Source organism: Pleuronectes platessa, chromosome 19 (genome assembly GCF_947347685.1).
Source record: "Pleuronectes platessa chromosome 19, fPlePla1.1, whole genome shotgun sequence".
In the NCBI taxonomy this organism is placed as follows: Eukaryota; Metazoa; Chordata; class Actinopteri; order Pleuronectiformes; family Pleuronectidae; genus Pleuronectes; species Pleuronectes platessa.
In genome coordinates this window covers 14,564,058-14,587,333 of record NC_070644.1, presented here as the reverse complement: position 1 = coordinate 14,587,333, position 23,276 = coordinate 14,564,058, and the positions used below count along the sequence as shown (strand labels likewise).

At 42.1% G+C, this 23,276-nt stretch overlaps 2 protein-coding genes across 2 annotated transcripts; one reads left to right on the top strand and one right to left on the bottom strand.

Moving 5' to 3' along the window:
* Positions 1–7,236: 7,236 nt before the first annotated feature.
* si:ch211-243g18.2 (uncharacterized protein LOC559906 homolog) lies at positions 7,237–15,030 on the top strand. Its single transcript, XM_053411112.1, has 10 exons — positions 7,237–7,253; positions 8,763–9,023; positions 9,176–9,301; positions 9,720–9,802; positions 10,084–10,240; positions 11,436–11,600; positions 11,717–11,842; positions 12,925–13,142; positions 13,356–13,381; positions 14,402–15,030. The coding sequence occupies exons 2-10, from the start codon at positions 8,772–8,774 to the stop codon at positions 14,515–14,517; spliced, it is 1,269 nt and encodes a 422-aa protein (XP_053267087.1). The 5' UTR covers positions 7,237–7,253; positions 8,763–8,771; the 3' UTR covers positions 14,518–15,030.
* Positions 15,031–18,043: 3,013 nt separating this feature from the next.
* On the bottom strand, positions 18,044–20,209 carry rbp4l (retinol binding protein 4, like). The gene is made up of 5 exons (XM_053411383.1): positions 19,913–20,209; positions 19,464–19,581; positions 19,228–19,364; positions 18,761–18,873; positions 18,044–18,668 (listed from the first exon to the last, which is right to left on the bottom strand). The coding sequence occupies exons 2-5, from the start codon at positions 19,578–19,580 to the stop codon at positions 18,445–18,447; spliced, it is 591 nt and encodes a 196-aa protein (XP_053267358.1). The 5' UTR covers position 19,581; positions 19,913–20,209; the 3' UTR covers positions 18,044–18,444.
* Between the last annotated feature and the right edge of the window lie 3,067 nt (positions 20,210–23,276).

Genomic DNA, 23,276 nt, shown 5'->3' with positions numbered 1-23,276 from the left:
CAGAAACAGTCAATCACCTGCATGAAACAGCCTAAATATAGGGTTTAAGACTTGTTACACCACTAGCCGCAGCCACGGCTTGTAATTGAAACTTTTCCATTCTCTTTTTTTTTTTCTTTTCTTCAAATGCTTTGGCTGCCGAGGCGAGATTGGCAGCCCTGAGTGGCCAGCAGATGAAGCGGCTGGCACGCTAATGAATAGAACGCTGATTGCAGGATCCCCAAGATGCAAATTACCGTGCCTGCCACCCCTGACGACCGGCAATTACCGGGCCGCCGCGGCGGACGCCTCGTGCATATTCATCGCACCCGCTGGGCATATTGATCAACAACTTACTTCAAGCAAGAAGCACTGAAATGTATCATGTCGCTCAGTCAGTGCTATATAAAATAAAAGAGTTTCTTTTTAGCCGTTGTCAAAATTGACAAGGTAATATCCAGCAGGACAAACCCTTTAACCATGCAAGGAGCGTTTATTTTAATCAGGCGCAGGTACGGGCTAATTGCTAATGAGTGACATTCAGGAAGTGACAACACATGCCATTCAGTGGGAAATTGTTTTAATTCAAATATGAATTTCTGCTTGTACTTTACTTAATTAACTGCACTTAAAGTTTACTGCCCTCAGTAATGACACAGCTTTAAGTTTCGCCTCGTCGAGATTAATATTTCACTTTTAGTAGACTCATTTTCCATTGATGCTAATTGATTTGGACAAAATCAGGAAGAGAATTAAATGTAAATGTTTTTTCACAGACTCGCCTTATTAAAGGTGAGTTTAATTCTGCATTAGTGCTCTTTGAAAGTCCTTATAACACCAGCTGTTTATTGAGAAATGTGTTTTCTTGCTCTAGTTTACATTTTGTGCTCTTTAGTGATGTTTTGTAGAGCGCACTTTATATGGAATCATTCCTGAGGACACATGCACACACACATGCACACACACAAACGCACACAGACGCACACACAGGCTGCAGTCTCGGAATATGAATATGAAAGGGCTTCTTTCAACAACAAACGGAAAAACAAGAGCGCTGCCAGCGGTTAATGGGACCGAATGAAGGAAAGCTGAGCAACATCGGATTTCGAGCCCTCTCCCTCAAAACAAACATCCAATGATCACATTAGCGGCGGATCACAGAGCTTTGTCATTATTGTCTTGGGTGTCTTGTCTGGTGTGGAGTCTCGGCCTCCGTCGTTTTCACTTCTGAAAACAGAAATCACGAAACCGTCCTTTCTTGTGTCAGATTTTTTTTTTATTGATTTAGATTTTCGTCCCGATTTGTGATTCAAAATGTCACAATACCTCTAGTACACGCACATATGAGTGGGAGTGCATGGATTTGTTTTCAGCACATGCAGCAGTAACTTTAGCTGCAGTGAGCGACTTGCAGGTGAAGTACAGGACTAATGTGAGGGGTGGGGGGATGGGGGGGCAAGGATCTGCTGCTGGGCCTGCAGACTGATCCCTGTCCTATATTGTGTATTTACCCTGTCATCAGGTGCAGCATACACAGTGCAGTACACATGGCGGTTAACCCAGAGATCAACTGGTTCTGCAGATTGAAAATTATAATAATAATGTTGAGTATAATACGAGGTTGTATATAGTGGGGGACCCTCCACAAGAGGCCCACTGAGAGCATCTGACTATAGCATCACGGTGGGAGGAGCCATCAGTCACTGACTGGTTTTGACGAAATCCGAAAAGTTGCCTCATTTGACCAAATGTCACATGGAAGCATTGATTGATGGATGTCGACCTAACTTCAGATTAAAGGGAGAGACACATGTGGGATGATATCACACAGAGCAGCTTAACTCAAGCCGATTTAGAATCAGAATCAGAATCAGAAAGTATTTATTGCCAATTAGGTTTACACCTATAAGGAATTTGCTCTGGTTATTGGTGCATACAATGAACATAGAAACATAAAAACATAAAAAGACAATAAATAAAACACACAAGAAACAATATATATTTACTCACTATTTACTTCTTATTTATTTACTCTATTTATACAAAGTAACATTTATTTAGACATAAACATATCTAAATAAAATAGTGAAATGCTTTTTACTTTTTAACCATGAAACAGAGGCTACTACTTTGTTTATTTGAAATGATGCATTGTTGTATATTTGTACATAACTGTATCATGGGTTTGTGTACTTTTACAATTTACTTAGAAGACCTTTCCAGGTTGTGCTCTGCCTCTCGCCCATTGTCAGCTGGGATTATTTCATTATTATATTAATTTCTTTTGTTGTTATTGTCATATGCACCAAATAATGGAAAGTATGTTTGTGTAATCTTAATCATGAAGAGAAAGTTTACTAAATGCTTTTGTAAAATAAATACATTTAGATTTAGTATTTGTTTATTATTGTGCATCTTCAGAACACACAGGGGGTAAAACTGAGCCTGGTGAGTCTGAGTCTTATCACTGCGAGTGATGCCCATTAAAAAGCCGCAGTACCACTGAGCAAGGCACTGAACTGTATCTGCTGCAGTAGCACAGCTGTGAACAGACCTTCAGTTGCAGCTCCCTCAGGTGCTGTACAAGAGTGGGTTCATAGCCAAGTTTCCCTCCTAACACACACACACACACACACACACACACACACACACACACACTCGTACACACACACACACACACACATACACACACACACACACACTCTCTTTTATCTCCCTTTCAACTGTTCATACACTCACCAGCTATACATATAGATCCATATCTTAAATCTTACCAACCCCTCTGATAACAATCTACACACACACACTCACACACACTGAGTGGTCTGACGTGTTTCTGAAACACAAAACAACCTGTACTCAGGCCGAGGGAGGGGGGGGAAGAGAGGAAAAAGAAACTGTTATTCAAAGTGGAAGAAAAGAAAGAGCTGATGCAGGTGCCGACCTCCAGAGCTGCGCACATATGTCGTTATCCGAGCGTAATTTCTCGGCCACAGATTCTTATCTCCTTATCAGAGAGCGGCTGGTGGACTGAAGTCCGCCCATCAAACACAGACTTAAGGGCCCAATTGCATCAATCAGGCTCTGGAGTGGAGCGGCGCTTCGAGTGCCTCCAATTGGCACAATGATGAATCTACCACCATTCGTTATCTCAGATTTAAACTTTCGACGGGGAAACTGTGAGAAACTGAGCAGAGTCTCTGTGGTGTGGTGGACAGCTGATAAGTTTGGGATATGAAATCATACTTCTGTGATCTGCAGTGATGCCTGTTCTCAGTTCAGTGTAGACACTTGCATGCAGGACATGAGTATATTAGAGTTACAGCTAACGAATGAGAAAACAGAGAATACAACGCACACTGCAGGGTAACAACAATGGCTCTGTATTATTCAAGTGTGACACAGAATGAAAACACACAGCCTAATAAATGGAATTCAGCCATCAGTCATTCTATTATTTATCCATGTGAAAATGTCCTATTGGTCCTGCAGGGCTCATCCGACCTGTTGGATTGATGTTATTATGATTCCTGGCTGCTGAAGAGAACTAGGCAACATTCATTGACCCTTAATGAGTCACTGGTTCTACCACACAGCAGTATTATTTAGAACAGTAGTAATGCACATCCATTTTATCTCAGATCCTGCTGGGGTGGGATGACAAAAATGACCAGGATGTTTTTTCTAACTTCAGTATGTACATTATTTATAATAGTTTGACAGTAGTGTGACATGTATAGATTTTATTTTTGATCGTGCGGAGATCAGTTGAAAGATAATTGTTGTTAGGGGAACGATCAGAAAGTCAAGGGAACATGTGCTTCATCCAATTATTCCAATCTTTATCATCACTGTCCAGTAAAAACGAAAAATCTCAAAATTTGATGATGTAGAAATATGTAGGAAAAACATGAGGATTAAGTTTCTCTGAGTCGAGGAAAAATTCTCACACTAAAGCAAAATAAAACATTTGAAACTCCAGCTGATTGCCAAAAAAATCCACAATCCACACTGCAGCTGAAAGCAGGCCTGTGATTCTCTGCTGGTGAGGAGGACACGTTTCTACACGGCAGAGAAGTTGTGTCTGTGTTTGTAGCATCACCTGCATCAGCCCCTAAATCATCCACTGAGCTTTATAGTCCAACTTGAATTAAAGTTAACTTTTTATAGGATTTTCTTTAGAAGGGACTCTAAATTCTTTGTAGATCAACTTGAGAAATTCAATAATGTCTTAGTGTGTGTTGACCTGATTCTGATTTGGCTCCCTGCTGATCTGTGTCCGTCTGTCTGAGTGTCAGCGCACTCTGCCAGCAGCAGATTTGTAACAGGAAACAATCACTTCAGGAGCAAAATGACCATCGAGAGGTGAAGTTTGTTTCTCCATCGACCTCCTTTTTTTCCCCTCCAGGACTTCACCTAATACAACTCACCAATCAGCTCGTAACACTTGCACAGAACGTCTCCACAGCAGATTCTGTATTTTGCATGTTTTTATATTCCACGGCCGACTGTCACGTGCATGTGTTCGTGCAGAAAGACTTTGTTGCTGCTTCCCTGCAAACTGACTGAAGGATTCTGTGTTTTGACGCTGGGCTCGTGTCCTGAGCTGTCAAAGCTGATTTCAGTGTAAATGTCATATTCACCTTCATATGTCAGTGCCCAAGGTCTTTATTGTTTTTCTTCGTGGCTTTTGGGAGAGAAGACCCTGGATGTCGTCAGATCCACAACGTGAACTCGCTCCTCTCTGCGTCGGGCGCGTTGCACTTTGCCGGTGTGGTCACATGATCACTTGTGACAGGGGTCAGTGGGGGTCAAGTGGGGTCATGAGTAGTATCCTGACATCCTGCCTGTCTAATCACCTGTTTATTTATTTAACAAGCAAACTCTGATCCAGACCGAGCGAGGGAGCGAGAGTGAGAGGAGGTGAGAGAGGGAAAGTCGGGAGGAAAAGGTTGATGAAGGTTCAGTTTGACTATGATTGATGTGTGTCCCATATTTAGTTCTGTCTCATGACAATGTGCTCAACACACTTTCATTTCTATAACATTTACGTGTCTCCTCTTTGTCAAGTGATCCGTCAATATAACCTGATGCTAATCCTAGTATGTCAGGAACTGAAAAAGTGGCCCTGTAGAAGAAAATAAAAATAAAAATAAATACATTTCAATATTAATATTTCCCTCAAATCTGTCGGATGAAAAAGCCACACAGAGTTAAAATACTACATTTGAATTTGTACTCAGACCCATTCAAAAAGCCATTTTCCTCTTACCATGAGTAAATCGAGACTTTCAGGTGGAATAACTGTGTCGTAGAACAGCTCGTTGCTGCCCTCCTCTGGAAACTACTGGAACCAGTTTACTGAACACTTTACCTGTGTTTACCAGCCTGCACCACACAGTGGGGATAGATCACAGCTGAATGATCTCTGATATGGTCTGCTTTGAATACACACCACAGCTACAGCTATGTTATTTACCGGTTATAACTTGATCTACATTAAAAGGCTAATGAAACATATCCAGTTGGAATAATGCCATCCTCCTGTAAGATCTTAAAACATAAGATCATCATCTTCCATCTGAAATAATTACTTTTTTCAAACTAAATTCTTACTGTTTTCTGCCTTGTTGATTTTTAGTCCTAAATCTATTTCAGTTGGGTTTGATGTATAGAAAGAATATTGAAACACTGGATTTCCAATATACGATTGTAGGAGAGCTGCAATCTAAACGCATAAAATATCTCTTTATATAATGGACCTGGTGTTTTCACTCAGACTGATATGTTTAAGGAAAGAGGCCTTCATCATAGTGTGTGTTTGTGTGTGTGTGTGTGTGTGTGTGTGTGAGTGTGTGTGAGTGTGTGTGTCTGTGTGTCTGTGTGTGTTTGTTTGATGCAAATAGAGACATTTCAATGCTGAGACACTTGAGTTTGAATATTACAATACCTATTTCCCAGGTATTAATAAACAAAATTAATAAAACACATATCTCTGCATCTAAACAGATTCTGTCTGTGTGTGTGTGTGTGTGTGTGTGTGTGTGTGTGTGTGTGTGTGTGTGTGTGTGTGTGTGTGTGTGTGTGTGTGTGTGTGTGTGTGCGGCAGCGGTGTTGTCAATCAATGGAGGTAAACACTGATGTTCTACAGAGTTCAAACAAGTAAACATTTGATCAGTTTAAGGTTTTCAACAGTAACCTTGTTCACTTAAAACACATTTTGTGACGGCGTGTAAACTGTCTCCAGCCGTTCATCCAGAGATGTCCTGGTCAACATGACCCGACGCTCCTCTCTCAGGAGAGCCGGTTTTCTCTGTCTCGCAGTGACTTGTTGAATATTTTATCTCTGGCAGGTAGATGGAGCGTCAGGTTACAGGACATTGACTAACAGAGCACTGCAGGCAGGGCTCCACTCGCACCACACACACACAAGGAAGAGATGCGGATCATAATGAGCTCTTTACTAGAGATACATGAGAGGCCTGGGTGTGTTGTATTGGGACCAGAGATGCTGATGCATGTCCACTTCACACACAGACTGTCAGAGAGGAGCGTGTGTTGGTACCTTGTCCAAAAGGATCTCTTTTTATATAAGGATTGCCGTCAACTTTTTTGTAGTAATGTGTAATCCTTCTAAATAACACAACACAGACAAAAACAAACCCAAGTTAAACAAGTTGTGAAGTGTTTCCCTGCTCCTTGTTGTGGATTAACGGACCACGACTTTTGGCTCAGCCTCAATTATCAATAGTCAGCTGATCTCAGTGAAACTAACAGCACGGAGACACTTTGAGAAACAAGCGAGGAGGACAGTGGATTGTTGAGAAATCAGAGATCCAGATATTTCCCTCAGACGTTGGTAGAGACCAAAACTGAGCAAAAAATTGGTTTTAGAGTCATCAAGAGACCAGAGATGGTTGCTTGGTGAGTGAATGTGTAACCGGTAATTGTTTCTTAACATATGCACCATACAGTAGCAGCTTTATACAGAGATATGTCATTGATCTGTTCAAATTCTTCTTTTCATCCTTCTGTAGCAAGTCGTGTTCCCTCCGAGGTTTTAAATTCCCCCAAAGTAAAAAAATGAATGTGGATTTCATACAGACATACCCTAACACTCATCTGCACCTATCTTCCTCAAGGTGGAGTAACCACACCCTCCTGACCAGACTTAGCTCCTCCTCCGTCCTGCGCACCTGCATATAAACTCACCTTCAGCACCAGCACCTGCATTCCTCTGGATCCCATCCTGACTCCGTCCGAACAACCTCCAGGTAAGATGGATGCTTCATCTTAAATGTTCATTTTTATATAACAATTTCCCATCTAAAGACAACTTGAATCAATTTTCAATAATTCAGCTTTTTGATAAAGTTAAGTTTAAATTTGTTGGGATTATGAAACAACTGAATTAAGTACAAATTGAAACTAATTCATAGTAATTCCTCAAGCAAATGTTTTCTTTCATTTAAAGTTGTCAGACACACTGAATGCACACTTACCTGTCTACTATCAGTGAGATGATAAAACAACAAAAAAAACCACCTGATATGAAAGTCCATTCCCTGCAGAACAAAGTGCCTCCTTGTGAAACTGGAATTCTCTCCGAATATTTTTCCCTATAATTTTCCTAAAGCTCTATCTGTCATCTGAACAACGAGCGTCTTTCTCCCGCTGGCTCCTTTGTAGTGTTGTGGGAACGGTGCTGCAGGGATCAGGTGACAGAGAGAATGAGTCTCCCTTGACCGCTAAGCTGCCACTGAAACCCTGCTGAGAAACACACACACACACACACACACACACACACACCCATTGGCCTACACACATACACACAGACAAAGATATCAATGTTTGACATCCAAACACCAACGAGCCCTGCGAGAAGTACAGGAAGTAATGTAAACACATGTTAAACTTATTATCAAATGAGGTTAAAAGCAAGAGAAGGAAAGAAAATAGGAATATTTATTTAATGTAGAACCATGGGAAAATGTTCTTTGTATTCAATAAAATACCAAATTTGAGCTTGCACAACTTTAACTTTTGAACTTTTCATCTTTTAGATATTTCTTGTTGACCATTCAACCAGATATATTTAATCTAAACGTTTTTCCGAGCAGAGTTTCATCTTTTGTGTTTGTGTCTGTTTTTTATGTCTCCTCCTAAATATACAATGGATCCTATTATCATAGTAATGGATGACATGAGAGCGATCTCAGTCCCCCTGAGAGGCTCTTCTCCAACCCGGGGGTTTGAACTGCGCTCATTTACATTTAGATTTTACATTGACTTGAGTTGAAGTTGTGTGTGAGCACAGCTGAGGACCACAGTCTGAAGTGGCCCCGGCCGTAAAGTCGTCTCTTCCACGCAGACGGTTAGTCTTAGCAGCCTCCAGTGAGCCATGTACTCGTTTAGAGGCTCCTCTCCTCGTGTTCAGTGGGCGTTCAGTGGTCTCGAATATTAGGCCCTACTTGTGTTTCCATTAACGTCTGGCCAAATGCTATAGAATAAAACAGGTTTGCTTGAGGGCCACAGAAGAGCTTCTCCGCAGCCGGGTCTCATGAAACACGAGACGTAAACGACTGCACCAGGTAAAAGAGTCTGGCTTTTGAAGTTGCGTAATTTAACCATCCATCCACTCTCTCCTCGGAGAAAACGTTCCCACAAGAGATGCAACAAACTCAACATCTGTGATTGTGCTCTCGTTGTGTTGCTCTCTTCACGTCTCGCCAACACAACCCTCAGCGTTGCCTAATGTCCACTTTGACTCTGCGTCTTCACAGCCACCCATCATGTCCGTGAGGAGTTTCTCCATGAGCCGCCAGCCCTCCTTCTCCAGTCGTTCCCTGATGGACACCGGCCGCTCTCGCTCCCGCGCTTCGGTGTCCTTCGCGGCGGCCAGCCCGCTGACCCGCTCCGCCTCCATCGGCCAGGATCTCAACGGGCCGACCGGCATCAAGCTCAATGGCCTGCACGGCAACAGCGCCAACGAGAAGGAAGCCATGCAGAGCCTCAACTCCCGCCTGGCCAACTACCTGGACAAGGTGGGACACATTAAACAGCCCTGCACTGTTGGGCGGTTGGCCAGCAGCCAAAGTGCATGATGGGTTTATCTCTACACACCAGGAAATGATGATCTTAGCAAACAGACACACTTTGATCATTCAGCCCCATCTTCCTTCTCGTCTTCCTGCAGGTGCGGTCACTGGAGCACTCCAACGCGGACTTGGAGATGAGGATCAAGCAGACCATGCTCGACCGCATTCCCAAAGGTCACGACCTTGATTCCATGATGGCTCAGGCTCATGCTGTAGAGCAAGAGGTAGGCAAGTGTTGTAGCTGTGCTTGACAGCCAGGTTACAAGTTTGGGAGTTTTGTGAATGCAACAAAGCCCAAAGGTGACTTTGGTTAAGTTTACATAGACAAAACTTCCATGTAAATTCACTGAGTCGTTAGACAGGTGCTGGATCATTCCTCATAGGCCAAATTCAACCCAGTTAATATTGTACCAAACAGTTCCAAGGCCAAGTTAATAATTGTTTAAACTAGTTTCACCAAAAGGAAATAGTTAAACATGACGTTGAAATGTGTGATTTCATTGAAGAAGGATTAGAAGTGTTTTATCAGTAATCTCACAAAATAAATATTCTGTTTCTGCCAGTTGAGCAAACATTGTTTGAGTTCCACACACAAAGCCATCGAGGAAATACACTAGTTAACAGTGACCCTGTGTTTGTCAGGTGAGGAAGAAGACTTTGGAGAACGCTCGTCTCATGTTGGAGATCGATAACGCGAAGCTGGCTGCTGACGACTTCAGGATCAAGTGAGTGATTATTTGGGTTATTTGTCTTTTGTGTTTTACTTCGATAGATATTTTGCAAAGAATGTCAGGGACAAAAGCTTCAACAACACAAAAGGTTCTTTTCTCTCTTAGACACAGTGTTAATGTTTACTCTCCACAGGCAGACATGTCTTAGCTTTATAATGTATATGTACACAGAACTTTCTTTTTGCAATAGTAAATAAACCTTGAGTTTAAGTTGAAACTTCAAGCTATCGCCCCCCCGCTCACTGTCCTGTGTTCTCTCCCCCGGCCCCGACGAGGTGGGAGACGGAGCTGGTCATGTGTCAGTCCGTGGAGAGAGACTGCGTCGCTCTGAAAAAGGCCAAGACCGACCACGAGCAGATCATCGCCTCCCTGAGAGGAGACCTGGACAGTCTGAAGGAAGAGCTTTACTTCCTCAAGAAAAACCACGAGGAGGTACATCTGTTTGTCTCGTTGTTTTATGACCTTCCGTAGTTACATTACCATTGTGTCATTTTGACATTTGGTCTCGTTTTCCATTTGGCCCTCCAACCTCCCAAAAACAACAAGCCGCTTGATATCGCACTGACCCAGTTCGACGTTCTCATGAGGTCTTTTTAAGAGAGGACAGAAAAAGACGTGTAGGGAGGCATGGAGGAGAGAAGGAGAGTGGTGTTCCTCTGGTTACTACACACAAAGGCAGCAGGTGGATCTGGTTTCCTCTAACCTGCTGTGTCTGTCCAGGGGGAGGGGGGGGGGGGACACTTAGATAAACTTACCCCCTCCTCTCTCTCACCAGACGAGGGACTGATCTCCCTCTTTCTGAAATGAACGTGAACTGAGCCAAGTCATTTAAGAGGGTTGGTACACGACATTCAAACAAAGTGGCACCGTGTCAGTGTTTGTTCGATCTGATGTCGGATGGTTTTAAATTTCTATTTTACAATCCAAACTTTGATGTGGTGCAGATATTGAGAAGGAAACTAACCAAATAAGACTTTTTTTAATCCTCGATAGAACAAGCACATTTACCCTGTAACCTATATTTACGTATTTTGGGGATTTGTCTTGTTTGACTTTATAAAGAGGTTTAGATTGTGAAGAAAGAGATGAGATGGTGTTTTGGTCTCTCAGGCAGAGTCAGTGTCTCTTCCTGAAAACGCTCTCTCCTCTGAAATCTACTTCCGGCCTTTAAGAATTAAATAAAGACTTTTATTCCAACTGAAACATGAACGTAGAAACTACATCACACTGTTTTCCCTCATGCCTCCCGAGAGCAATTAGGTGCACAGATATATATTTAAACTTAATCGTCAAACACAGGCTGAAAAATTGTGCGTGAACATCAAACCAGATCCAATTAAAACAAACTGCCTCTGACAAAGTGTCACAGAGAAGAGAGAGTGAGCCCCTGAGCATGTGTGAGGTCGGGGGGGGTAAGGTGAGCCCTGCCCAATCAACTATTGATGGAGAAAGTCTAAATAATAAAGAGGCCCTCACATCCTCTCTGCCATCCTGTGGTGTAGGATTCACAAAACTCTTCCTGCGTCCATATGTCGTTCATGCACATGATAAATTTAAGATGATAACAACCATACACACTCTGTGGCAAAGCAACAAGAAAATACACAAAACACTTCCCCTCCTGCAGGATCTGGAGGACATGAAGTCTCGTCTCGCCAGAGACGAGGTGACCGTGGAGGTGGACTCTGCCACCGGGCCGGAGCTGGGCACCATTCTGTCTGACCTGCGTTCCCAGTACGAGGGCATCGTGAAGAAGAACAAGGAGCACGCGGAGCAGTGGTACCACAAGAAGGTGAAGGAAGATCTACAAGTCTACTCTGTAATATTTCAGTTTTTGCCAAATGGCCTGATCGAAAGTGGACAGATGTTTCAAAATGGTTGTGTTTTTTGTGTACGTGTGTTCTCCAGCTGGAGAATGTGCAGAACGAGGTGAAGGAGAGCAACGAGGCCCTGAGAGACGCCCAGAGCGAGCTGACCGAGAGGCAGCGCTTCCTGCAGACCCTGGAGGTGGAGCTGGAGGGCCTGCACAAACAGGTGAGCTGCTACACGCTGGCTCTAAAGATAAAAGGTGTTCCCATGTCCACATTCCATGTCTGCTTTCATAACTTTTGGTTGCATAAGAAATGATGGATGAGGAGATCTGGGGAAAATCTGTTAACAAAACAATTTAGACGCCAATATGTTTTTGGTGCCAGGAGGGGCTGTAGAGGCAGACGTCTCATGTGTTATCCCTCGAAGGTAATTGTGCAGTAAAGTTATTTTGGAAGCTGTAAAAATAAAAATATTGTCACGAGTATTACCTCTGCATAGAGCCCTAATGAGTTTTGGTATTGTGTCGGAGAAAGGCCGGTGTTATGAGGGATTTGACAACAAATCCTTTCAGACGCTCAGATCCAGTCTCAGTCAGACCTGTCTTTTAATTTGTCGTGTGACCGTCTGGGAAACATTGTTTTGTTTTTATTATCCTGTGTTGACAGTCAACACCTTCTCCCACTCCGCTAAGTCATGCAAGGGCACATTGGATTCAGTTGCTAAATTGTATGAGGGTGGGTTTGGTAATTACGTGTTTGTGTCTGTCGAAGCCGGAGCCTCGTCAGGTCGCAGGTATTTGTTGATAATGGTTTGGGAAGTCATTTCAAAATCAGGACATGGGAGGTTTGGTTTCCTCTGGTAAACACGGGAGGAAGTTGAAAAGCCAGAACTACTTTTTCTTTTTCTTTTGTACCGAGCCAACCTGAGGCATCACATTCGCACATTAAGGCCAATTTCTACCTCTGAAGCCTGACGTGCAACCACCAAGAAATGTAGCTACACCTCCCAGGGACAAACCTCTACTCTGACCGCTTGGCCTCGTCTATGTCTCTCAGTGGCCAGACCAGAACAAAGAACTCTCCTTCTGTCTCAATCCGTTCAACCATCTCCAATATGATCCACACGGAAAAAGAAATGCTATCGCCATCTAGTGTTTAACGATGTAAATGCAGGGCAAACTATCGCACACAAGTATAAATGGTCACTTTGGCGCCAGGTTGCCAGTCCGGAAACAGACAAACCGGTATAATGACTATTTACAAAGAATATCCAGCTCCTTCATTGTGTTCCCCTCCGCTCCTCAGATTGCAGCGCTGGAGGGCAACCTGGCTGAGACCTCTCACAAATACTCCGGAGAGATGGAGCGGCTGCAGGCCACCCTGAGCCAGCTGGAGGACGACCTCTCTCAGCTCCGGCTGGAGATGCAGCGCACCAAGACCGACTACGAGCAGCTGCTCCGCATCAAGCAGAACCTGGAGATGGAGATCGCCACCTACAGGCGCCTGCTGGAGGGAGAGGAAACGTGAGAAGCTTTAATTAATGGTTGGATTTCAAACTACAAATTAAACAAATGAGAACGACATTTTCAGATTTCTTGATTTCAGAATCATTCATCTTGTTATTTTATATTTTTATCAAACACTGCAGGAAAGGGAATAAACATATTTCACCATGTTGAGCCACATATATAAACGTGAAACTCTTGTATTTATTCTGTTTTCTTTCTTCCCTTCAGAATCAAAGAGATTCCTCCACCGAAAAGTGAGTCCTCGCCTTTTCATTTATAAAAGAAGTGAATCACTGAAACATAAAGACACCCAATCACAGTTTTATATAATGTAGTATTATACAATAGTACAATACAGCAACATGGCCGCAGAGGTCATTTATTAATCTTGAATACATCTTATCACAACCTGAAGGACAACAGGGAGGTGCAGTGTGACTAAAGCTGAAATGATGAACAAGTCATTCATAAATCTTTATCTAATAGCTGTTGCGTACAGATTCACACCTTATATGGACTCAGGTGTGAGTTTGAGGCGACGTCATCGTGGGACTGACACATAGGTTCTCACACAATGAAATCACCACCAACAGCTCAGCTCCAGTAGCCACAAGCGTGGGAGGGAAAGCCATTACCGCAGTGTTGTAACTGGGTCCCAGTCCGACTGACTCAATCTGCTGGATTGACAAACCGCGCTGTGTTTTGAAAATGTTCGTCTTTGACTGACACCATTAGAAAAACCACAGACGCCACAGACTTAAAGATGGTGACGTCTTCATGGAAACAAAAGTTGAATAGTTGAATACAGTGTTTTTACAAATCAAGTGTTTTTAATGAGAACCGCAGGGAAGGTGAAATTAAAATGATTTAAAATATTTATGACATTTTATTTCTCATCTCAACTCTTCTAATGTCTAAACTCTTCTCATTTTCTTCTCAAATTTCTTTTCATTCTCTCTTCTTCCACCTCACATTTAATCTTTCTCATTTTTCTCCACCTGTATCAATCAATATGTTTTATTCTGACTCATATCCTCTCATTTTGTATATTTTTTTCTTTTGTCTTCTCCTCTCAAATTAACTTCTTAATCTCATTTTAGATCACCTATTCTCTCTCAATCTTAGTTTCCACAATCATGTGTGTACATCTCATATAATCTCACTCGAATCAGTCTTGGCTGATATCATGTATCTAATATACACTATATATTATCATATGCTATATCAACCCATTCCAACATATTATTGTCGTCTCATCTCCTCTCTCTGTGCAGAGGAGCCTGATGTTCGCACCAGGAAGATCGTGAAGGTGGTGACTCAGACGATGATCAACGGCAAAGTGGTGGACGAGTCCAGCGAGGTGGAGCAGATCGAGGAGACCAAGAAATAGAATAAACCACAGAAAGAAGCAGAGGAATTTGATTTGGAAAAGAAAACGAAGGGAGGGAAGAGGGGAAAAGAAGATTAAGAGGTTTGCAGATGAGGCATCAGCATTGTTTAAGAGGAGAATTATCGTTTTGAATAAATACTTTTATGGGATGGATTATTCTTCTATGAATGTTTTCTGTTTTCAGAGACAAAGAGGTTGACAGTGACAACCAAAGTTATTTCTGGAGAAATGTGCAACTACAAATATAGCTGCCCTGTATTACTCTAACTACTGCATAGCTTTGTATGCCTCAAGTGATTTTTGACTTTAAATGTGCCTGAGAGAGAGCCAGTGCTACATCTTCATACTGTTACTCTTATAACATGTCGTCTACCTAAACGAAAATATTTATTTCTTAGTGTGGTGAAGTTTACTATAGTGAATTTAATACATTACTTTACAAAAATGATCATTTAATCGTCTTTGCTGTTTCTGTGTTTGTACCATGTCTGAATAAAAGTTTCATTAATCCATCACATGTTTACTTATTTGTTATTGAGTCACTCGGAATAATTGTTTAATGACTTTGGGACTGAATTCAACAATTGGCAACAAACAGTGAATCTGTGAGTGTTGTGGTGATGCTGCTCCCTAACGTTCACGCTCTGTTGACTTGGTTGCGTAAAAACGGTTTTGACATAAGTTCAAGCAAACGTTGTATAACACCACAGTATTCAACAAACAGCAGTCTTCAATTTATTAAAAGGCAGGAGTGTTTCAAGGCATTTGGGGGCCCTCGGTAAAAGGGTCACCCCTTAAAAAACACATTACCAACCATATCATTCTAATCTTTTAAAAAGATTCTTTTAGTATCCAAATTATAAACAGCATGCGTACTTTGCATACAAATAAAGTAACACAGTGACATCACCATGTCATAGACAAATTTAGACGTCCTGGTCTTTAACAAAACATCTGAACAAAGTTTATGGCAGAAAGTTATTTGTTGCCGTCTCCTGTACAGAGCCAGTCATATAATTTAAGTGGGCTCTCGCTGTTTTCTCTGGCCCCCTCTGAAATGTCCTACCATCACACTCAATTTGTACTTTTATGTCATACATTATTGTTTAATTATCAGACAACCTTTAGTTCATGATGTAAAGTTCAAAAACAGCGCTGTGAGGTTTTTAAAAGGTAAAAGCAGCTTTCCTGTTGAAAACAGAGATGAAAAGGGGAGAAATATTTCCCTCATCATTAGTCCTGCTGGTGTTAATATGTCAACACAACCATTATCACTGAGGTTGGATGTAAAGTTATATTTCTGTCAGTTATCAGTCTGAGACATCTAATAATGAGTCATAATGATTTATGACTCAGTGATTTCACAGTGAAATTACTCTGAGACAGTCTGGTGATGACAATGCAGCACAAACATGAGTGATCGTTAATTGATCTGCAGACGGATATAGTTTGAAGTAATTTTGAGTAATTTGAGGATTTTTTTTTTTCTCTGCTCTGATAATCCCTTAATGATTTCGTCCCACCTGAACAAAAACTTTGTCTGTCATGAAGTTCTCCCTCAGCCCTGTAGTTTAAGGTCATGACCTTTTGGATTGGTGTCACCGTGCTCCAAGAATCCAAAAGAGTCAAAAGAAGAGATGAAACGATAATGAGCTGATGAACAAAGAAGAGTCTTGAGAAAAGAAAACCTTTAATATGGAATTTCCCCAAATTGTCAGGATGATTCTAAAAATCTATCATTATTCTTGACTCAAAATAATAGAAGTTCTCTCACTGTGCAAACAACTTCTTCAAAGGAGGTATTCGGCGTTTCCAAACAGTTTTTTTTATTTACAGAGCAAACATTACAAACAGAGAGGATCAGCAAAGTACACAATAGAACGATAAAAACAGAATATCTGAGATCACAATTTAAATGAACACCTCAATACACAAGCCATGGATTTAAAATACCACAGTACAAAATGAGACTCAGAATGTGTAAGTTAATAACATCTAGAACATTTCCTGCGTAATCACTGGAGCCTTAGTTTGGATGGATGCACTAAATGTGCCTCTAGGTTATTCTAATCAGCACCTTGTTGACCCTCCCCCACTTTAAAGACACCGTCAGTTTACACAGCAGACAGATTCCCAGTCTGACGACTCAAAGGGTCAGAAAACAGAGATGGCGACGAGTCAGGTAGGAGGATAAACAAATACAGTTAGAAGGTGAACTCACACTGGCCCCTCTGATCATAATAAGTACTGTTTAAACACTTTATCGTGTAGCTCAGGCTGACATCTCATAGAATGTGAAGGTGTCTACTAGAGAAAATGAAAATGCCCTTTGAACTCAGAACACGTGAAAAGAATTTGAATAATGAATATCCAACCATTGAGAGTTGCACCTTTTCATGTTGACTCTTGCACCTCTGTAGTTTGACCCTGCAAAAAAGATTCAGTCTCCATCATTCTCACATCAGCTCGTTTCAGGAACACTCAGGTGTCATTTTCTTGATATTAGTGCATTAATATCATTTATATTACAGAAGATAGAGAGTCTCTTTACTGAAAAAAGAAACTGCACTTGGATCAAATCATTTACTTTTACAAATCCTTGAAGGAATGACAATATCAAGTATCATATTAAGTTCTGCTGGTGTTATCAAAACAAGCGAATCTGCAGATAAGTATCATTGGTTACATGAACATAACAAACGTGACATCTGCCCCCTACTGGCTGCAGCAGTAGGGTTTTATTATGAGGTTGAATTATATATAAACAATTCTACAATAAAAACCTTTTAAATGGGAATATTTACCAACAGTTAAGAGTATCTACACTTTTACAGAAATAATCTTAACAACAACGCTTATGCCTGTCTGTGAACTCACTTGTCGTCAAGCCTACTGTTGAACGTTCGACATGATTTGACTGCACTCTAGTGGACAAATTCTGTTATAGCAAAATACAAGTTCTCAGTCATATTATGATGCTGTATAGAAAGTAAACAGATCAGTCAGAAAAAATCGAATCACTGCCGGTTTCATGCATTAACCTGTGATCATAGAGTCAGTCATCTATGTAATCCAGCACTATGTGGCCTCTCAATAAAATTATAATAACATTTATCTTTATAGCTGCTTTCTTTCGGAATAACAACACAACATTTCAAGCACGTATAAAAACTTTTTATGATGGAATAATGTATCAAAAGACAGTTATGATGTTGCCTGTTGGGATCTGTTCAGACTGAAGGCCCCTAGCGTGAACTTTGACCCTCGGAGCACGCTGAGGGGCCCCACACTCCAGTCTGCATAAAAGGACTAAAGTTTCTAAACCTCAGTATAAGCCCATTCCTGCTCAGTGCACATCATGTTGTGTTTGGCTGCATTTCCCTGAGCTCAGGAGGGATCACAGTCGATTACATGACCAAAGTGCAACATGTTTACAAGCCTGAACTCCTGACCACAGCTTTACTGTGTACAAACACGTCTTAAAGATCAGCGTGTGTGTGCAGCTTCAATAACAACAGAACTCCAATGAATGTTTAGAAAAAATATTTTTATTTTCACATTCACTCACAACACCACGGCCACGGTGACATTTCTTTCCGACAATCAACTAATGAAGATGAGAAATAGAAGAGGAAATGGATAAAAAAACAAAACAGATGAATATCATGGAAATCCAAGCTGTGGTTGATCACGTGCAGGTTTCTTGACTATCTTCACTTCACTTTCCTTCCTCTGAATGATTTGACTTTAGCAAAAGAATGAGAGAAGGCCATTCCCTCCACACGGCTACTCTCACATGCACAACATGTCTCCCCTGATGTGCACTCTCTCTCATTCTCCCTGTTCTTGCTTTCATGCCACCTAGACTGCAGCCAGCCGGCCCAGCCTCCTCCTCTCCTCTCTCTCTGAGTTGTGTCTCCTCTCTCTCTAGCAGGCTCCGGACTGCAGGACAGGTTGAAACTGTCCGACCATGCAGATGTCCTCCTGCTTCTGACGCACAGTGCGCTGGATGGCGGGGGGCAGGCCGCGGGGGTTCCTGGAGAAGATGATGGCATAGCCGTCCTCACAGCTGCCATCGTCCTTCACGGTGCGGCAGGCGTAGGTGATGGCGTAGTTGTCGTAGTCGGTGTCAATCACCCAGTAATTGTCACCTTGTTAGGAGGAGAAGGAGAAGTCAGAGTGAGGAGGAGAGGGGGGATGTGAGAGGAGGATGTGAGGGGGCGCATGTGTGCATGTAGCTGACCTCCACTGGACAGGTAGCTGGCCAGGCCTTGGTAGTTCATGAACATCTTGCCGGGGCTGGCAGGGTCAGGGACAGAGTACTGGGCGGCCATGTCGGCGCACACGACCCAGAAACTGCAACACAAAGATGAAAAAACAAAGTTAATAACTGAAGATTGTTTTTCTACTTCACTTAAATCAGCAGAGGTCCTTGTTTTCTGTTGAAAGTACTTTCGAGCCCACATTCCTGTGTATAATCCCACTCCTCCACTTTGCATTTTCTACCTAATCCTTCATAATCCAGGGAAATGTGGAGCCTGAGCACCTTCTTAACTTCTGGCCCTGGAAACTGAATATTTGAGTCGGTGCCCTCCCCAGATCTTGAAGAACCAAGTGGGTCTTTGTGTCTAAACCGACCCTTTACCCCCACATGAGGGGGTTTAGTATAGGAGACTTTTGTCATGCCTTTATCTGCAGATAACGTTTTACCCGAACAGAGTGACGCGTCCCTTGGAGGAGGCGGTCATGGAGCCGTCATCGTCGATGGTGTACTCGGCTGAGATGTTGTCCTGCAGGAACAGGCCCTCAGGATCTTTCTTCTGCAGCGCGTACCACTTCCCTGCATACTGAAACGGAAAGGAGACGGAGAAACAGAGTCAGAACTTGTGTTAAAACTTCCTCAAAACACCCTGTACATGCTGGATGTGTGTTTTTGATCAACTCACCCTCTTGGGGTCAAAGTCCTCTTTGGTGGAGAAGCTGTCAACGACACAGGAGGCCGACAGGCAGCGCTCGACACAGGACACCAGGACCAGGAGCAGGGCCAGCTTAGAGGATCCCATGCTGTGATAAACAGAGTGTAATGCTCTATGATGAACAGAGGAATCATGGAATTGTTGGATTTAAAGAAAAGTTGAATTCTTTACAACCAAACTCAGTCCACCAACTGCAAATATTATAAATCCACAATTCAATATATTAAACCACTAAACATGAAACAAACATTAGATCTCAAGTTACGCTTCTACTTTAGAAATGTAACTTTATTCAAGCAGCCATTTCACAAAGCATCATGATTGTTGACTGATCAGAAATAAAGTGATCTCACATCTTAGAAAAAAATCACCAAACTAGAGAGTGGCACAAAAACAAAGTAAAAATGTCAGTTTCTTACCTGTTTTGGATCAAAGTATGAACAGCGGTTAAATCTGGAGCTCTGTACGTGGTGATCCACCAGTTTGAGGCCTGTGTGATGCACGCTGCCTTTTTATACACACACCACAGACTAGCTTATGGCTGAGTTTCATTGCTTGGGCGCTAAATAAGGTGCTTAAACCCGGAGGTAATCCTGTTGGGTTCAAATCCTTAACCGTAATCTGGCTTCTATGTTCAAACTTGCCCAAGACCTATTAAAAACACTAAGACCTTTATGTAACTGACTGGAAGCACAAAGAAAACAAACACACGTACGCCAGAGCTGACAAACGAGTTTGCATGTGTTGAATTTACAGGTTGTGGTTGATTTGATTAAAGAGCTGGATTTTCCTATTCAATCATTTTGACCACGTAGCCTCAGTTTGTGTTCTCAGGTAAAAAGAGAGCATCACAAATATTATAAGGATGAAGAGATCATTAAAAAAATATTAGATGCCACAATACCAATGATAACTCATTTGATAAGAAGATTATAAGTTTGATGTTTTGTTAGTTAAATATTATTTCTACAGTGCTTTTCCAGTCTTGATGAGCACTCTTAATGCTTTACGGTACAGTTTTTGCTATTCACCCACACACACACACATTCATTCATATGTCTTTGTGCATCTGTGTGCAATGTATGAATGTTGGGCTCAGTATCTTGCCGAAGGACACTCCAGCATGTGGAATCAAACCACCGACCCGTTGGTTAGCGGACAACCCGCTGTACCTGAGCCACAGGGCTTACAGTGTCAGTTGGCTCAGCGATGGCTGCACACAATGGCACTGATCCGTCTGGGAAACTGGGCTTTAGAAAACACTGATCCTGTGTGGGATCAACGGGAGAATACGATTAATCGCTGCGAAATGAAAGTTGGTGTTAACGTATTTGTTTTCCTGACACAGCGATTGTTGTCAAACAGCTTTTCAGTCAGTAAAACCCTATTTACACATTCAGGCAATCCACACTTGAGCCTGTGAACCACAGGGCACAGGGATGAGTATATAATGTTTGACTAAATACAATCTTCTGATCTCGTTCTGTTCTGTGGCTCCTGTTGAGCTGGAGCTGCACACTTTATTTTCTTTTAATTTGGTTTCTGTGTTTTTAAATGTCCAGGTAGAGCAGCTTGAATCTACCTCTGTGTGTGAAATGGGCTCTTTACATGTAATTACAAATGGAGAGGTGGTAAACACTTTCACTAAGACATGCCCTGTGTGTGTGTGTGTGTGTGTGTGTGTGTGTGTGTGTGTGTGTGTGTGTGTGTGTGTGTTAATGCAGCTACACACAGACAAACACCTACTCTCTGCTGTGAACTTGTGAACTCTTGTTTCCTGGATTAACTACCACCAGCATACTGTGTCACGTGATGACATGTAAAGTCCTCTCCAAGTGTAGCTTTATAATACTATTACACAATTTTCATAATAACAATAAAAATAATACTACAGACTAGTGAGATGAGTCCTGTGGAGTTGAAAGAGAAATGTAACATTTTGATCATCCACAATGTAGTCATGTTCATTTCCCGTTTTGATTGATCATGATTGAATCTTATACAATGTAACCTTGATCATGCTGTATCCTGAACAACTGAATGAATCTTGGCCTGATTGCCTAAACTGTGGCCTTGTTGCCTTGATGTCATCAGAAGATCCTGACCTTTGGCTTAGAAACCCTAACCCTCAACCAGAGGGGGAGGAAGGAGCCACATGTATAAAGAGGAAGAACAGCTTCCCGTCGCTGTGCAGATTACAAACCAAGCATTGTTTTGTGCACCGTGCTCTGAGCCTTAAACTGTGACAACACTGTGAGAGATGTGTGTCTCGCTCCTCATTGTCGGAGTGGGTTTGCAGAATTGCCAGGACAGAGTTTACAAGGAAGCACATCAAAATGCCACTCTTCTATTTTTCGATGCATTTAAAAAAAGTAAAAATTAATTAGTACAATCATCCAAAGACTTGATTCCCAGACACATGTTTTGACCCTTGATGAGGCCATTTAAAGTAAAGTAATTATTGGTGGTAAGTTACTCTATAGATCCTCTAAGACCATTTAAATAAATTAACCTTTGACCCTTTGACCTGAGCCCAAACACGGCTCCATCACCAGAGCCTCCTCCGAGCCTCAGGTCAGGACTTGGCTGATTACTGGACTCAGGCTGAAAGGATGTTCTGCTCTCCTCTGCTGAACTTCATGTTTACTATGTTTATATCTTTGTTCCCTGGACCAACCGCAGCTGCCTGAAACCGTAAGCTTTTACTGCAAAGTGCTCACTCACAAAACGTGGAGATATTTCCTGGTATGTGAAATCATGAGCTTTTTTTTAACTTCATGAGTTTTACTGTGTATTTTCAATTAGCCGAATTCTTGTGCTTCCTTCTGTATTGAGTCATGGAAAACATTTCCAGTAGCTGTTTGCGTATTATGTCAAATTGAGTCTTTAGTGGGTCAACCCGGTGGCCCATGGTTGTAAGGTAGGACAATGGATCCTTATTACCCCCAGTTAGGGTCTGGCTCAGGATCTTTGATTCATTCACATAAAATTCCCCCAAAATAAACTACGAAGTGGTTGACAGTAATAAATCCTATTCTGTGTTTGCCACAAACTCCTCAAAACATATTTAATCAAGCAAATGTGGTAAAAACATGAACCAGGAGTGCATGAGGACTTTCATGGGTGCAGGGGATAAGATGTGAGTCTGCTGCCATCCTGTGGTACATATTAGCATTACAAGTATGGTGCCATATGCAGTGCCCACGACGTGCTGTCATCACTCACAGTAAGCACAGGAGAAAATATTCTCAGTTATAAAACTGAATAATTATTATTATTTGATTGCAGAATTTTCTCCATTTAAAATAAAATGTCTTTGATCTAAACTGAATGATTTGGAAATATTTGCTTTTCCTGTTAGAGTGCTTGTTTAAACCACCTCGGCCGCCGTACACACACACACACACACACACACACACACACACACACACACACACACACACACACACACACAAACACACACACACTGGACCTAATCTACTATGGTGGAAGCAGATTATCTATCTGACCCCTTGTTTAAGTTGTTTATGAAACCTGATTACAGACAGGTCCCAGTAGGCCAGTCCGACTATGACTAACAGTACAATCTCATTATTGTCACATCGGTTTCCAGCCTCTCACTGACTTCCATTTCTCTGTGGCGCTCACTCCCTCGTCTCCTGATTCACTATCAGGGTCATCTCTGTGGAGACTTTGCATGTGGAGAAAGTGGGAGAGTTTGGGGCCTGAGATAATCAGCCGGTGGCCTAACTAAATAGGGCTTAAGCCAGGAGAGGCCTTGTT

What these genes read in the sequence shown, in the direction of transcription:
- si:ch211-243g18.2 (XM_053411112.1), top strand. Translation starts at nt 8,772, where the DNA reads ATGTCCGTGAGGAGTTTCTCCATGAGCCGCCAGCCCTCCTTCTCCAGT. An exon ending in CTCATGCTGTAGAGCAAGAG is followed by an intron (nt 9,302 to 9,719) that starts GTAGGCAAGTGT and finishes TGTGTTTGTCAG; the next exon opens with GTGAGGAAGAAGACTTTGGA. An exon ending in TCAAGAAAAACCACGAGGAG is followed by an intron (nt 10,241 to 11,435) that starts GTACATCTGTTT and finishes CCCCTCCTGCAG; the next exon opens with GATCTGGAGGACATGAAGTC.
- rbp4l (XM_053411383.1), bottom strand. Translation starts at nt 19,580, where the DNA reads ATGGGATCCTCTAAGCTGGCCCTGCTCCTGGTCCTGGTGTCCTGTGTC. An exon ending in GGACGCGTCACTCTGTTCGG is followed by an intron (nt 18,874 to 19,227) that starts GTAAAACGTTAT and finishes TTTGTGTTGCAG; the next exon opens with TTTCTGGGTCGTGTGCGCCG. An exon ending in CAGCTACCTGTCCAGTGGAG is followed by an intron (nt 18,669 to 18,760) that starts GTCAGCTACATG and finishes CCTCCTAACAAG; the next exon opens with GTGACAATTACTGGGTGATT.